The 15,302-nt window shown below is 37.0% G+C and overlaps 2 protein-coding genes across 3 annotated transcripts; both read left to right on the plus strand.

Annotated features, from left to right (window-relative positions):
- The first annotated feature begins 833 nt into the window (after nucleotides 1-833).
- Nucleotides 834-5,963, plus strand: LOC136281815 (uncharacterized). The gene is made up of 8 exons (XM_066168836.1): nucleotides 834-938; nucleotides 1,303-1,992; nucleotides 2,629-2,723; nucleotides 2,981-3,140; nucleotides 3,510-3,573; nucleotides 4,233-4,486; nucleotides 4,767-4,944; nucleotides 5,372-5,963. The coding sequence occupies exons 2-8, from the start codon at nucleotides 1,438-1,440 to the stop codon at nucleotides 5,512-5,514; spliced, it is 1,449 nt and encodes a 482-aa protein (XP_066024933.1). The 5' UTR covers nucleotides 834-938; nucleotides 1,303-1,437; the 3' UTR covers nucleotides 5,515-5,963.
- Nucleotides 5,964-9,287: 3,324 nt separating this feature from the next.
- Nucleotides 9,288-13,657, plus strand: LOC136281808 (uncharacterized). Of its 2 annotated transcripts, none has more exons than XM_066168824.1 (7): nucleotides 9,288-9,851; nucleotides 10,257-10,351; nucleotides 10,571-10,730; nucleotides 11,280-11,343; nucleotides 11,489-11,745; nucleotides 12,734-12,905; nucleotides 13,348-13,657. In XM_066168824.1, the coding sequence occupies exons 1-7, from the start codon at nucleotides 9,288-9,290 to the stop codon at nucleotides 13,491-13,493; spliced, it is 1,458 nt and encodes a 485-aa protein (XP_066024921.1). In that variant the 3' UTR covers nucleotides 13,494-13,657. The 2 variants fall into 2 exon arrangements, with proteins under 2 accessions (XP_066024921.1, XP_066024922.1); XM_066168825.1 differs by having other exon boundaries at nucleotides 13,351-13,657.
- The last annotated feature ends 1,645 nt before the right edge of the window (nucleotides 13,658-15,302 follow it).

Below are 15,302 nucleotides of genomic sequence, written 5' to 3' on the forward strand. Positions count from 1 at the left end.
AAACTGAACGCTTTTAAAGAAGAAACCTTTCCGCAACAGATCAATGTATATTGTTTAGGAATTCAGAGGACTCATTAGACACACTGCTTTCCTTATACGAATACATGTTAATGTGCTATTTAACTACCCTTCGGGCGTGAATTTTTAACTAAGTGGCGTTTTTAAATAAAATACATCGATGGCAAAGAATAGTTAGAATGTCCCCCAATAACTACTGACTATCCGAATTGATAAGACTTAAATTTTTTACTTAGAATCCATGCCAGTTCTTGCTTCATTTTATCTCTACATCTACTAATTATCAACTTTTCTAAGTGAGAATAGTAAACCTATGAAATATATAAATAACCATATTGCCGTTATTATATATGCGTTAGGCTAAATCTTATTACTTTTGCCAGTTGATGACAACTGGATACCATCAATACAGTGAGTCAAATAAATCTGTGTCCTGGGGCTGTTTATCTTATCCTGCCATTATAATGGGATATTTTCTGAGGCATCTTTAGAGAGCAAAGAAGTGCATTGATAATTTAAAATTAATTCAAAATTTAACTCAGGTATTAAAAGGCGAGAAAACGAAAGTTTCTACCAAAGTGTCAGCCAATCGAAATCAAGATACAGTTTGAATTGAACAATTTGACGGTATAAGGATGGTCGTGTGGCAACTTAACGTATTCTGTGCTTTGTTTCTCAGTCGAGGTACAAATTAACGACAGGTGGTTCTCATGTTTAATTAACGTGTGGGTTCTTCGTTTTAGTTGTTAAGATTATACATCCAGTGGCGTTGATTGCAGTTACATTCATTTCTTCGTGATGGCCTAGCCGTATTTCACAGATCAAATGCGTTACATAGACAACGTCCACACTACGAAGCAGTTTAAGAAGTATCTTTGACGTACTCTAACTCTGAAAATAACACTCAGCTCTAATTTTGGGTAAGTTTACACGTTGAGGTAGCCCGGTACGAATTTGATCGACTATTGCGGCATTCGACTGACTTCGAAAATTTCTCGTCATCATTCCTTTTTTTTTTTCTTTTTTCTTCTCGATCAACGCGCACAGTCATATGCCAGGGATATTTACAGTTTTACTTTGCTTGGTGAATGTTGTGCTCAAGACACGTATTTTACTTACTGAATTTATGCGTCATTATGCTCTCTCAGAGGAATTGTTTTTGTCGAGATATCTTCTTTTAATTTTCATCTTAAAAAGCCGATGAAGAGTAAAGAACTTCTCGAAGCGGGCCACTTAAACTCTCTAATAATTTTAACGATTATCATTCACCTTTTTTTTTACTAGATTCGAGAAGATAAAAAAATATGAAGGTCTAATACAACCATTCCCTGGAAAGCTTGATTCAGTTTCGGACTAAAATCGTCCCTAAAATATTTCGATAATGCAACGAAAACAACCGTCTTTTTAATCAGGGTGATAATGAAAGATTGGACTAAGGCGTTTTCAGCTGTCTTCATCGGAGCTGTTGTTACAAATTTCATCACTGTGTCAGCCAATGATAACTCTTCTACAGAGGAAGACAAATGGAAGATCGAATGGTACCTAAATCTAACAATAACTTGGATTGCCAAACCACCGTATGTCGCTCCACCCACCAATGGATCTATAGACAGCGGAGCTCAGGGACTGATCCGAGATACGCTTTTACGATACATGACGTTTGAATGCGGTATTCTTCATGGCATCGAATACCAAGTAGAAGACCGCCAAGTTAACAGTGAATATGAAATGATCGCACTTCTGAGGCAAAACAAAGTCCACGTTGCAGCTCCTATATTTGAGCCAAAAGGGGACAGACACTACAGCGAGTTCCCATTTTTCAAAGTTGTTGATTATCCAGGAACAGACTACATTATCACTGAAGAAGGGAACAACAAGATCAGCTATGTTTTGGATGCCGTTCTGAAGTCTTGGCCACTGCTAGCTGTTACTCTGGTCCTGACAGCCATTTCAGGAGTTGTTATGTGGGCTTTGGTAAGTTTGAGTTTGTGTCGCCAAAGATTCCCCAAAAATCGCCCAAAGGGGTATTTTCTAACTATATGCACTACTTTTTTACTGTTTAATAAATTGATTTACGTGATCTTTCAACGTCAACAACCCATTTTATCTGCGAAAGGTGGGAAACAATTATCATGATTGAAGGACAAAAATAAGTCAACCACAGACTGTCTAACTTAACTAGAGGGTGCTCGTCGGGGAGCCAGGCCACCTGCGCAGTTCATAATTATAAATATTAATAACTATACCCGGTTCATAACTAAAAAATGTGACAAGCGTTCTTCGTATAGTTAAGAACTAAAATGCTACACTTAGAAAAACATTGTCGAAAGTGTGGAGTATGGAGTAAGCATTTCAGTTTGGATTATTTGATCTTAGGAGCACTATGTTGTGTCCTTAAGAGACGGTTAGGAAGTGTCACGGCAAAAAAATATATATTTTGAAATCATTCACTTCCTACCTCTTTATCAACAACAGCGATCGGCACATCTTGCAGCGGGGAGGCAACCGTTTGGGGATACACATTGAGAAATTTGATCGTATTTATTTATTCATTAATAATATAGCACTTTTTTTCTTGTTTACTAAGAATTGTTTCTTCACTTTTTTCAGGACACTTACTGGAATAGTGAAGAGTTTCCACGTTCATTCATCAAAGGCTCATGGGATGGATTTTGGTGGTCTTTTATTTCGATGACCACAGTAGGGTAAACCTCTTTAGTTACATAACTAGCTTTGCAAAAAATGTTGTCAAAAACCTAATGAATTTTGGAGATTTTATTTAAATTTATGGACACTACAAATTTTAATTGGACCTCAAAACAGTGGACCAGAGAAGCCTCCCTCGTTGATGTCCAATGTTCATTTCGAGCCGATTCAGCATAGTCCAGCCATCTAATTTTGGATGTTCTATAATGATCAGTGCGCAAGCAGATTTAGGTGATAATGATCTCTTTCGTCTCAGGTATGGTGACAAATCTCCCAAATCTCTTCCTGCACGGATATTCTCTATTATTTGGATTCTCGTGGGCCTGATTGTTATGGCAATCTTTACAGCGAACGTCACTTCAGCCCTGACGGCTCTTTCCCTGGAAACCGAACCAAGTAGCTTTGCTAATAAGAAAGTGAGGCTAATAGATTGCTAAACGATGAAAAAAATGTGGCTTGTTGTAGATAAATTAGCGATACAAGAGGCTAACGCCGTGCAACGTACACCATGCATTCCCGAACAGATTGCAGATCACCAAGAAAATGTCATCATTACATGTGAAGACACACGTAACAATGTTGTGACTTTCCTATTTCCGTTCTTTTTCTTGGTTAAATTTCATTCCTGTTCTTGCCGTTATTCTTCCTATTCTTCTCCTGCGTCCTCTTTTTCTTTTTCGTTGTCCATGTCCTTTTTAAAAACGATCTAAAAAGTTATTATTATAATTATACAAATATGTTGTAGAAAACTATACTGTCTGATAAAAAAAATTTTTTTTCATCAGGTTGCAGTTATAGGAAATGGGATAGAGTACCAACATGCACTACAGGAGGAGGCTGAACCAATAGGTATATATGTACAATTCCATAAGCACTGGATGCAATTAGTTGTTCTAAAACCAGAGTGTAAGCTTTACCAATTTAATAAGCAACCCGTTGCAAGCATGGCCCATCAACCCTGGACACGAAAAGGGTAAAATGTCTCGGATACGTCGACGGAGTATGCACCCTCATATTCAATCAATCCATTTGCTACAATTAATTGCTTTAATTTAAGAATTATAGTCAACTGGTTTTCCTTGTGAGCCGTTAGCCTTAAGAACGACGTCTCAACAACCTATTCAAAAGTCAACAGCTACCGTCTTGTACGTCAGTTGGGTGTAAGAAACCGACTGGTACGTCAGGTCGTTCTGCTCGGTTCGTTTTTAAATGAGCTAATTAAATTCTTGGGTATGTTGAAAGTGGTTGTTGACATTTTTGAGGAGTCTTCTATTAGTTAGCACACCAGCTTTCCAGAGTCAGTCTTTGAAAGTAGTTGGCTGTAAGTTAAAAGTTGCGGGAAATCTCAATTATTGATGTAGTTCGCTACACTAGGTGATTGTTGATGACACTATTTAATTTCTCATCACTCTTTCTTTTAAATTCATGCCAGTCTCTTCAGTGTACGAGGGTCGGCATTCTGTCTGCCGTGTTAATACTTTGTTGTTTTTTTTTGATACTGTATCTAGTGCGCAACAGTATCGAAGACGCTGTTAAAGATGTGCAGTCCCAGAAAGTCGATGGATTATTCATAGACAACTACGCAAACACCTTTTACCACTCAAGAGAAAAACTGAAAACGCTTCTCACCGTCAAGAAATTGGAACTTCAAAGAGATGTCGGGGTTCTCTTTTCAAAGGACAGAAAAAACCTGGCAGATTGCTTAAATTATCAGCGTTCCACCATTTTGAGGTCGGTTCAAACCATCACTGCAACATATAAGGTACAGCTTTAAGTTGAGAGAATTATTTGAACAGCGAGTTCAGATCTCTGCTTTATCAGCTATTGTGCGTGAAACATGAAAAACATTTAACAGGGTCAACAACTTCTGTTACCCAGGTCACTTAGACAAAAGTAACCAATTCGAATACAGGAGAGGAGAAATTAATTCCTTATGACTTCTTTCTTGTCATCGCTTGCCTTAATCCCATGATTGGCACGATTTGAGTTATGATGAATTGATCTATTTATAAGAAAATCATGAATGTTTTCTTTTTTGACAGTCCACCAAAAGTAATCCAGCCAAACAATTCAGTTTGTTTGACGATTCTTCCAGCTTTGTTAAAATACTCCTGTACATTTTGCTTGGAGTATTGGCGGGAATGCTTTGTATTGGAGTAATATGGGACTTACTTATCAGGAAGAAGTCTGGCAAGAAGCAAAATTCCATGATAGAGTGGCGTAAGCTTGTTTCCTTTTGACGGTGTCCATTTATTCATCTTGTTGTGAATAGTTTCATCTGCCTTTAATTCATTCATCTATCCATTTATCCATCGGTCTTTTCATTTTACTTAAGTTTACGAATCTATCCATTCAACCCCACATCAGTCATTACGGATTAAGTGATTCAGTAATTTATACAATTATTCACTTTTTCAACCAGCCATCCCTTCATCAATCGTCTCGTTCATCCTTATATCCATCCATCCATCCATCCATTCATTCGATTCATTCACGTCATCCACAAATTTATCTAATTATTTTTTCTCATTTTTTCTCAGTTTTTTTTCTATTCAACATTGTATTCAGTTCGATTCCAACGGCGGGCCTTCTCCATTGATGTGGTTATGTGGCATTATGAAATAATCCAACTTCATTCATTTAACAGAAGCTGAAAACAAAGGAATGCCGTTAACTGAGAGAGAAAGTATTCTCAACGACTTTGAAGTAGCCAAAAGACTTCTTAAACAAATGCAAGATCACTTTACAACACTGGAATCAAAGGTTTCAAAAATTCGGGATAACCAGTAAACGGTGCGTTCAGTGGGATTTGCAAGTTATGAACCATGCAACACGTGTACGTGTTCAAAAAATATCTAGATTGCATATCTATGTATGTACAGATTTCACTCCAAAGGCAGATAATATTTAACATCTGTGTAAGAGGATAAAGTTAGGACAGCATTATCTACCTATCTATTGCAACTTGATGGAAATTTCTGAAAAGAAGTGGGCTTGTATGTTATCGTTAAAGCAATCGTACTGGAAAATAGCTATCGTGTATGATTTCGTCATTTGCTAACTGAATTTTTTATGGCTCTTCCCCAGCTTCTTGCTCAACTTCCTCTAAACTAATCCTCATTATATCTATCAATCTGCATCTTGACATTTTGGCTTGGGGTGAAGTTATCTATTTTCACGTTAACTTACAGATATCTTATTACTTTCACTGAAATTAAGAACTTAGCGAATGCAAATTATCGCCGAATCTCTTTGAAGTTTTCAAATTCTTGTATTAGTCCAAAATTTAGCCTTTTTCTTCAATAATTTTTTCACCTCTTTTTTTCATATTAAAAAACCTAACGTAGCTTATTATTTCATCGTTGTCTCTCATAATCGGTTCAATAGAAAACAACAAAGTCTTTGTTAAGTTCTTACTTAGTTAAAATGCATTGAATTTTGTCGTTTCGTTAGTTCAATAGTTCAGGTAGTCCAGCTGCGTGCATCCAGCGGCAGCGACGAGACTACCATAAGGCCTTACGAAGAGGAAATGGTTGATAATTTTAACTGGAGGCCAATTCGACCGTAGAGGTTACTTAGCGAGATTAAAAACACACTTGGCTACTATCCTATACACAAGCAACTGCGTTTATCTATTACTCCTTGCACAATAGAATGGAAATTACGTAAAATATGAATGTATTTATGTTCACATAACACTTAGTGGAAAAAAGAAAAAAGGAAATGAATATCTGCTCAAAGTCATTAAACCGAATATGAATTAAAAGCTAATGATTTTTAGAACTAATACAAAATTTCCTATTTCTTGTTTTTGTCCTGTTTTGATTTTTTCAGTTTATTTGTTTTACTTTTTTTTTGTGTTGCTTTATTTCTTTCTCGCAATATAATTCCACACTTTCTCAAAGAATGATAAGCCTGGCCGAGTGACAACATTTTGTTCACCGTGGCAGTGACTACGCGCAGAATTGATTTGGAAAGTTCATCATTAATACCAACATGGGCCTATATGGATTTTCTAATATTATGATTTCTTGATCTGGCAATTGGTCTTCCATAATTGGATAATTAATGTGCAGAAAAGCCTTGTTTTCGAAGTCAAAGAACACATACAGTGAAACCCCGTGTCGCTTACTCCATGCAGTGAATAGCAGCGTGTGGCTTGAGAGCCTGTGTCTTGAAACCAAAGAACAGTGAAACAGGTAATTTTTAAAATCGACACATCTGCAAAATTTATTTACATATAACTGCACAGGTACCATTAATTAAATATTCTCGTGTATCGTTGGACACAATCCAGAAGGACTCTAGTCATTTCCGAAAAGGTATGGATCTACTGTACAGCAAACTCGCCCAAACCTTAATTTTTTGCAAAATTTACGTACAGATTCGCCTGTTTCACAGAAGTAGAGAGAATGAATATTTTACATGTAGTGTTACATGTTCTATAATAGCTGTTAAAACGGTGCACGGTTTGAGTTACGCTAAGAGGATAAATGACTCTGTAAAAGAAAAAAATTAGCCGTTGTCTTCTCTATCACTGAATCAGCTTGAAGCTAAGATAAGGTACTGAAAAATGATACAACGGGGAGAAAGTTTATCTGACCAGGTCAAAAACTTTCTCCCATAGCCACTGTTTTAAAACAGGATGAGTTAATTTTGAATTCGCTCCGATCCTAATTTTCTTGAGACCTCATAACGTAGTCATTTTGGGGTTTGACGACATTTAGAAAATGAAAATAAAAAAAAGTATTAAATGCCTTTATTGTTTAGAAAGCATAAACAGAATAACAAAGTAAGAGTCACCCCTTACATAATGATGAAGTGTTTGCAAAAGCACGGAGGAAAAGGAGACAATTGTCACGAAATTCATTGACACAGTTGAATAATTCTCTAGCTAACCGGTTTTAAAAGCGTTTAAAGTTTAGAATAAAAAAGTCATACACAGAGCACGTCCACGAAAATGATTTCACTTTACTTATATTTTCCTTTTCTTATTTCTTGTGTTAAAGCTACCCTAGCTAATTTGTCCAAAATGCAAATTAGTTGAGAACTGCCACTGTCTCACTGAGCCATTTCAATATGAAACTTTCAATATTTAATATCGACGAAACAAGAGCTGTAGTAACTTTCATATTCTAAAGATTTCGTCTGCCAAGGTAATTTACTCTAACATTCAAAACGTAAATTGTGTTTCAAACGATTTCAGAAAGAGACGTTGAGCATGTCAATCAAGCTTTCAATGATGACATCATTTTTTTGGATAACGCGCATTCAAAACTACAACGAAACTTTGATACATTTTGCGACAAAAAAAATAGGAAATGATTCCCTTATCTTAAAAAGTGTCCGATTTAACACTTTTTCAAAAGGGACGTGAAAAATGTTTAAGGTACTACAATCGGTGTATTCAGATAAAGCTGTCTGTCTCGCTGTGTACAAGTTTAACAAAGCCTCACACACAAATACGAACTAACTTAATCGAAAGAAACCTTTCTAGATCCAATATCACGATCTCAATCTAAGTAAACTTTTCTTTCCACAAGACAAATTAAGCAGTATCTCTTTTCTTGTTAACACTGATCGAATGGCTTGAAATATCTATTCCAAGCGAAATTATACAAGCATCTTTTCAAAGATAAATTATGCAAGTATCGTTATAAAGAGGGATTATGCAAGTATCTTTTCATAGAGAAATTTTGCATGTATCTTTATAAAGAGAAATTATGCAAGCATCTTTTCATAGAGAAATTATGCATTTATCTATGTAAAGAGGAATTATGCAAGCATCTTTTCAAAGAGAAATTATGCAAGTATCTTTTAATTAGGAACAGCGGAAAGTCAATGTTGCGACATGAGGCCGCCGCCATTGTTTATCAAGAATAAATCTGTTACGATTAGCAGATTGACTTACTGACTAACAGACCAATCGAATGAACGGCTGACTGTATGACTGACTGACAGACTGCCTGACCGACTGACTGAACGACTGACAGACTGACCAACCGACAGATCGATTGACTGACTGACCGACTCATCGACTAACTGACTGACCGACTCATCGACTAACTGACTAACTGATCGACGGACCGACTGACCAACAGACTGACTGACCGACTGAATGACTGCCTACCGATCGATTGACTAACTAACCGACTGACTGACTGTCTGCCTCAAAAACTGACCCACTGACTGACTGTATGACTGACCTACCGATCAACTGACTGACTAGCCCCTACTGACTGATTGTCTGCCTTCGAACTGACCAACTGAATGACCGACGGATCGACTGGCTGACTGACCAACCGACGGACCTACTGACCAACAGACTTACCTTTGACCGTCAAAACGACGGACCTACTGACCAACAGACTTACCTTTGACCGTCAAAACGACTGACTAACTGAACAACTGAACAACTGACCAACTGACCAACTGACAGACCGATTGACGGGTTGACCAACTGACTGAGCAACTGACTGACAGACTGATCGACTTGCTCGTTTGGCGTTGTTGATTAATTGATTGATGGATTTCTTTACTCATTTCCCTGGCAGAGAAAAATAATGGCGACTAGGTTTAAGTTATTGTTGGCTCTTTTCATTGGTCTCGTTGCTTTTAAATTCCGAGTGACTTCAGCCAAACCAAACTCATCCGAATCTGATGATAATGATGATCATGAAAAGGAGGAAAACCTAACCATTGCCTGGATATACAAGCCTCCCTACATAAGAGGACCCGATAACAGTTCCTTGGACAATCAAGCTCATGGAATAGTACGAGATGTCATGTTAAAATACATAGTAAAAGATTGTAGCGGAGAATTTGGCAATCCCCACTATGAAATAAAGACTCTCAAAGCTGATAGTGAGTCTGCCATGATACAATTGCTGAAGCAAAACAAAGTCCATTTAGCAATTCCTATATTTGAACAACAAGACAATCAAAAGTACTCTGAATTTATCTTTTTTAAATTACTGGATTATCCTGGAACGGAATACATAACTTTGGCTGACGATGAAAACAACGACGCTCTTGATGTCGTTTTTGATTCTGTATTGAAGTCTTGGCCATTGCTTGCCGTCACCATGATCTTCACGGCCATTGCCGGAATCATCATATGGGCACTGGTAAGATTAAGTCATAACTACAGTTGTCCTTCGAGATAAATTTGAATTCATGGTTGCAAAATTAAAATGCTCACATATATCCATTTACCTTTACAAGTCAGTCTCTGTTAAAAAAAAAACTTCAGAGGTTTTTTGAACTTATAAAAATGAAAGCAGATGCTGCCGACAAGGTGCTTTTAGTTGACCTCAAACCCATATTTTAAGCAGTCGTGATCTCATCCAATGTACCTCTTTAAGCTAGTCAACAGAACGGAATATAACTTTGCCTACCCTTTCATTAACAATAAGATAAGTATAAAATGATCATTTGCCGTGCTAAGGATAGGAATGACATTCTTATGACTACATAGAGATGTGAGCGGGAAAAAGCGAAAAAAACTTTATTTATATTTTTTGTACTACCAGGATACATACTGGAACGTTGAAGAATTTCCACGCTCATTCATCAGAGGCTCATGGGATGGATTTTGGTGGTCCTTCATTTCTATGACCACTGTAGGGTAAGCTGACCACTGTAGGGTAAGTTGACCACTGTAGGGTAAGCTGTCTGAGTGGTCAGAATGTGGTAGTTTCGTTCTTTATTATAGTAGAATTGCAGACTGGTCCACGTGTCTTATGCTCTTTCGTGGTTAAGCTCCATAGGTTTGTTTACTACCCAGGACACCGTCCTAAAATCATCGCTGATTCCTATTTTCTTTTATACCTTTTTATTTCGCAAGGTATGGAGACAAGGCACCCAAGTCGGCCATGGCTCGTATTTTCTCTGTCGTCTGGATCTTATTTGGCCTCATAGCTATGGCAATTTTTATGGCAAATGTCACCACAGCATTGACAGCTCTCTCCCTTCAACTTGAACCAACCAGCCTTCGTGGTGTTCAAGTTAGTTTGAAAAATACCAATCAATAAAAGTTAACTCTCTCGTTTGTTAAGTTACCAATAATAATACTGGTCAAAGTATTCCTTATAGAATGTTCCAGTAATTAGTAATATGATTCATTAATTATCTTTTTACCGGAGGGAGAGTTAATTTTTTAAAACAGTATAATTACTATTCTACTGAATAACACTGTTTCATTCCGCGCAAATTCTATCTGTAAATGAAGTCTTTTATCGTGCGAAGAAAAGATTAATTATTATCTTTACATACTCCAGATCTTTTTATTAAGAGGTGTATTTGGCAAACAGAAGTTTGTCTTTTCCGTAAAGCAAGAAGACACAGTACCAAAACTTCCCCTGAAGGTTTCATATCACTTGGCACGCGCGAGAAAAAAACTCTTCTCGTTTTACCAAAGTTTTAGGAGTTTGCGCAAGTTGTCCTTCAGTAACTTCTCATAATTGAACATTATTACGTTTTAACATTGAACTAAAGATAATTATGTTCTGAATATAATTCCGTTTTAACATAATTATGTTTTGACATTTTTTCAGGTTGGAGTAATAGGAAATGGAACAGAATATCAACATGCACTGAAAGAAGACGCACATCCAAAAAGTAATGAATGCATGTACAAACTGAGAGCATTGTGAACTAAGGAAAGGGGAAGATATAACACAATAGTAAACCATTTGGTGTGTGTATGTTTATGTGTGTGTGATATGTTTTCTCGTTATCGGTTTTGTTTGTTTTATTTTCTCAGTCTACAACAACATCGATGACGCTGTCGATGCACTCAAATCAAAAGAGGTCAAGGGAATGTTACTAGATCGCTATACAGCCTCCTATTACCAGAAAAGAGACAAACTTAAAACTCTTCTCGCTGTGAAGAAGTTAGACTTGCAGAGGGACGTAGGAGTTCTATTCAACGAGAACAAACGAGAACTTGCTGAATGCCTACAAAATTACCATCGCTCCGCCATTTGGAGATCAATGCAAACCTTGACTTCGTTTTACGAGGTACCTAGTCTAACGTAATGTTTCTATAACGCAACGTTACTCTACAGTTTAAAAGTATCTTTCGCGTACACGTGCATGAAAGGTAAAACATCTCTCCTTTGTTTAATCGTCTCAGTCTACAAGTTCTTTCGCATCAATTGAAAAATGACATACTTAAACAACAAAAAATAATGCACATATGTTTAATTAACCTTGTCACATCAAGGACTTTCAGCATTTTAGTTGTTCATTAAAGGGAGCTAGGGCGTTTCAATCCCACCTATAAAATGTGGGGCAAAAAAAAAAACTGCAGACAACTCCGTCTAATCTAATTGCTATTACATTTAGGAAGGTTCTAGTGCGTTAGTCTCTTAATTTCTGTGTACCCTGAAAGAGTGGAAACAGAGGTTTGATATAACACTGTCCCATTTAACCTAATGGAAAGAGGTTCAAAGTAAGGCAAGGCAGCCAAAAAAAAAGGATGAAAATAACAGTGCTCTTATCTAGTTTGAGAGCTCCAAGAACCCGTGAAAGTCATATTTATGAGTTCACATTGGAACAATGGGAAATTTCCATACGCCGGTTTGTTAATAATTTAGCGTTACGGATGGTCAGGTGCTTAAAAAACCTTGAAACATAAAACATAGAAATCTATCGGATTTTCAAGAAATCGTCTCTACCAACTATGACAAGTGCTTCACTGGATCGTCTTGGAGTAGCTTAAAATGTATGTGGTGAATTATAGAAATGTACAAATTCCATGTATTTAAATAGAAGCGATCCTCGCAGTTATGAACACTACTGAACTAGTAGTTGAAATAAGGCCTGAAAAAAAATTCAGGCCCGCAGGGGATTTGAACCCATGACCTTTGCGATACTGGTGCAGCGCTCTATCAATGGTATCGCAGAGGTCATTTGTTCAAATCGTTTCTTCAACCGCAGTGCACATATATGATTTTCTTATATTTACAGTCACTATTCTATGTACTTGTTTTCCATTTTTATTTAGTTTGAGCACCAGACGTCTTCAAAAAGCTTCAATCTGTTTGATGATTCTTCACCATTTGTTAAGTACTTGATGTATATATCACTTGGACTATTGGTTCTAATGCTTCTTATTGGACTTGCGTGGGACATATTATTGAGAAAGAAAGGAAAAGGGAAGCAAAATACCGTAATAGGTAAGTGTCCATAGCATTATTTATGATAGATAAGTTCTCAATCGATTATCCTAATGAGTCTGTTTATTATTACTTTTATTAGTATTATTATGGATTTAATATTATCATTTTTATTATCCTTTTTATTATTGTTTGAAGTTGTCTTACAGTAGCACGTTTATTGACCGACTGACGATTCGATCGAGGGCTTGGGCCACTGACGAAATAGCAGATCTGCCAAAGCTCGGGATGAGAAAAGAAATATAGTGGTTCAGAGCCTCAATAGAGTCGTTCATTTAATCATCATCATCGTTCACTGAAATTTCTCAAACCTGGCAAACCGGCATACTTGGATACGATATCACTTCGAAGTTCCCTGAGTTATATTTGAACAGCGGAATGAGTTTAAATACACGCCATTCTCAGATTCAAAAATGCCAACATCCTTTTTCATTCCCTCTAGCAGCGGCCATGGATGATAGCTGGGAAATGACAACCAAAGGAGATACAATACGTGCCGATCTTGAAACAACGCGAGTTCTTCTTCGTCAAGCATTGGAACAATTTGACCAGCTGGAATCCAAAGTCTCCAAGCTGAAACTGGTCTAATGATCAGTTATGAGACAATATTAAAGTCTTAAGTTATTCGACGATGTAGCCATTACTTGCTGACTAGCTTGCTATTTGCATAATGTTAACCCTACGGCTTTGATTTCGGCCTTATTTATGAGTGCGCAAATAAGCCATTGTATTTACGCCAGCTAAAATTTTATCATCAAATTCGTAGCTACTCAAATGTATACCCATGTTCCAAGAGTTAAGAAATAAATCATCTACTCTGAGCCTGGTAGTTAGTAGTGTTTCAAGAGTGTAAAACGCTTCAGGAACCAATGGGTTGAATTATTGAAAGAAAGAAGATTATTGGAAAGGAACGTTCTGGTTTAGGCCTCCTTTGAGTATTCAACACTTCAATTCACAACAGACGCAAACGTTTCGCAAAACAATTTGGCAGCTTTTGTTCTAAACTTGACATGGAGCAGATAAGATTACCAATGAAAACAAAGATAATTCTCAAATACTGCCTCATAGTTTGGCCAATGCAACATCAATTACCCATTTGTCTCCGTAGACGGATGACTTGCCTGTGATTTGACGGACAGTAAGGCCGTTTAACTCGGCTTATAGTGCAATAATTAATGTGAAAACTAATACTTATGTGTCGGTACATGATATTTTTGTCAATCCTCCCAACAGAGCGTCGATCAGCTGTTTCCAGCTTGTCAGCTTTTGTTGTAATATCTACAAGCGCGATGCGAATTACCTTGAAAATCGTGCTAGTAACAACAACAGTTACACAAACCAGCACGCCGCTCTGTTTGCACGATCTCCAAAACTCAATCTTGTGATACTCGAGAGCAGCTTTTTTCCAACTTATTTTGATTCGAGGATTTCTGTGAGTTACTTTACTGAAAGTTTAGGCTAAGAAGAGTGGAAAACCTTAGATTTGAGGAAACTAATACATTAATATAAATAGTGCTAACATATTCGAGAAAATTCAAGGGGTCGACCCCATAACCTATTTGCTGCTTTTCAAAGGAATGAGGCAGTTGCTTAGGAGTATTACTAACTGTAAAGATAACTTTTACAGATAATTAAGTTGTTTTCATTCAATCAACGACGAGATTAAAGTTCGTCAGTTAATCTTACGACCATCTAGCTCGAGGCTTGCTGCTTTAATTTGTTGGTCCCTAATCAAAACACTACACCTAAGGCACATCTCCGCACGCCGCTCGTTTTTTTTATGAATTTCAAAATGAAAATTATAGTGATTACCTGAAATGCTCTAAAAATTTCAATCTTGAAAAAATAGACTCAGTACAATACCCTCAATTAAACAAAAAGAGATGTTTGAATTATTTAGTCAGCGCCCCACTTCGATATTAGTAATTCTCTATGTGATTGTGACAAGTAATAATCACCCCAGCAAGATACGGGAGTCGTCATGCAGCTGACTTAGAAAGAGAAAACATGAAACAAGAAGACGAAAATAGAAAGTTGGTTCGTTCTACATATTAACACTGTCAGGTGAGTCTTAAACTTATTCATCGATCAGTCATATATTAGTCTTTCTATTGGTCACTGAAAGGTCCAGATATGACTTGGTGTCACATCGGAGCCTCTCATTCTGTATAAGTTATCTCATCCAAGAGATGGTCAAAGATTTGCCCGACCATTTTTTGATGACCAACTTTAAGGGTCAATTTATTTTTGTGAACAGTGTTAAGAGGACCGAAAGCTAACAGTGGAACTAAACATTTATTTCATGGAAACAACCCTTTTACAGAGAAAACCTACGGCCCACTGCTTTTGTAAAACCGCGGTTTGGGTTAGACCTCGTGTAAATAACCGGCCCTAGCA

Source organism: Pocillopora verrucosa, chromosome 6, assembly GCF_036669915.1.
Source record: "Pocillopora verrucosa isolate sample1 chromosome 6, ASM3666991v2, whole genome shotgun sequence".
NCBI classification, from domain to species: Eukaryota; Metazoa; Cnidaria; class Anthozoa; order Scleractinia; family Pocilloporidae; genus Pocillopora; species Pocillopora verrucosa.

What these genes read in the sequence shown, in the direction of transcription:
- LOC136281815 (XM_066168836.1), top strand. Translation starts at nt 1,438, where the DNA reads ATGAAAGATTGGACTAAGGCGTTTTCAGCTGTCTTCATCGGAGCTGTT. An exon ending in GAGTTGTTATGTGGGCTTTG is followed by an intron (nt 1,993 to 2,628) that starts GTAAGTTTGAGT and finishes CACTTTTTTCAG; the next exon opens with GACACTTACTGGAATAGTGA. An exon ending in CCATCACTGCAACATATAAG is followed by an intron (nt 4,487 to 4,766) that starts GTACAGCTTTAA and finishes CTTTTTTGACAG; the next exon opens with TCCACCAAAAGTAATCCAGC.
- LOC136281808 (XM_066168824.1), top strand. Translation starts at nt 9,288, where the DNA reads ATGGCGACTAGGTTTAAGTTATTGTTGGCTCTTTTCATTGGTCTCGTT. An exon ending in CCAGCCTTCGTGGTGTTCAA is followed by an intron (nt 10,731 to 11,279) that starts GTTAGTTTGAAA and finishes ACATTTTTTCAG; the next exon opens with GTTGGAGTAATAGGAAATGG. An exon ending in GAAGCAAAATACCGTAATAG is followed by an intron (nt 12,906 to 13,347) that starts GTAAGTGTCCAT and finishes CATTCCCTCTAG; the next exon opens with CAGCGGCCATGGATGATAGC.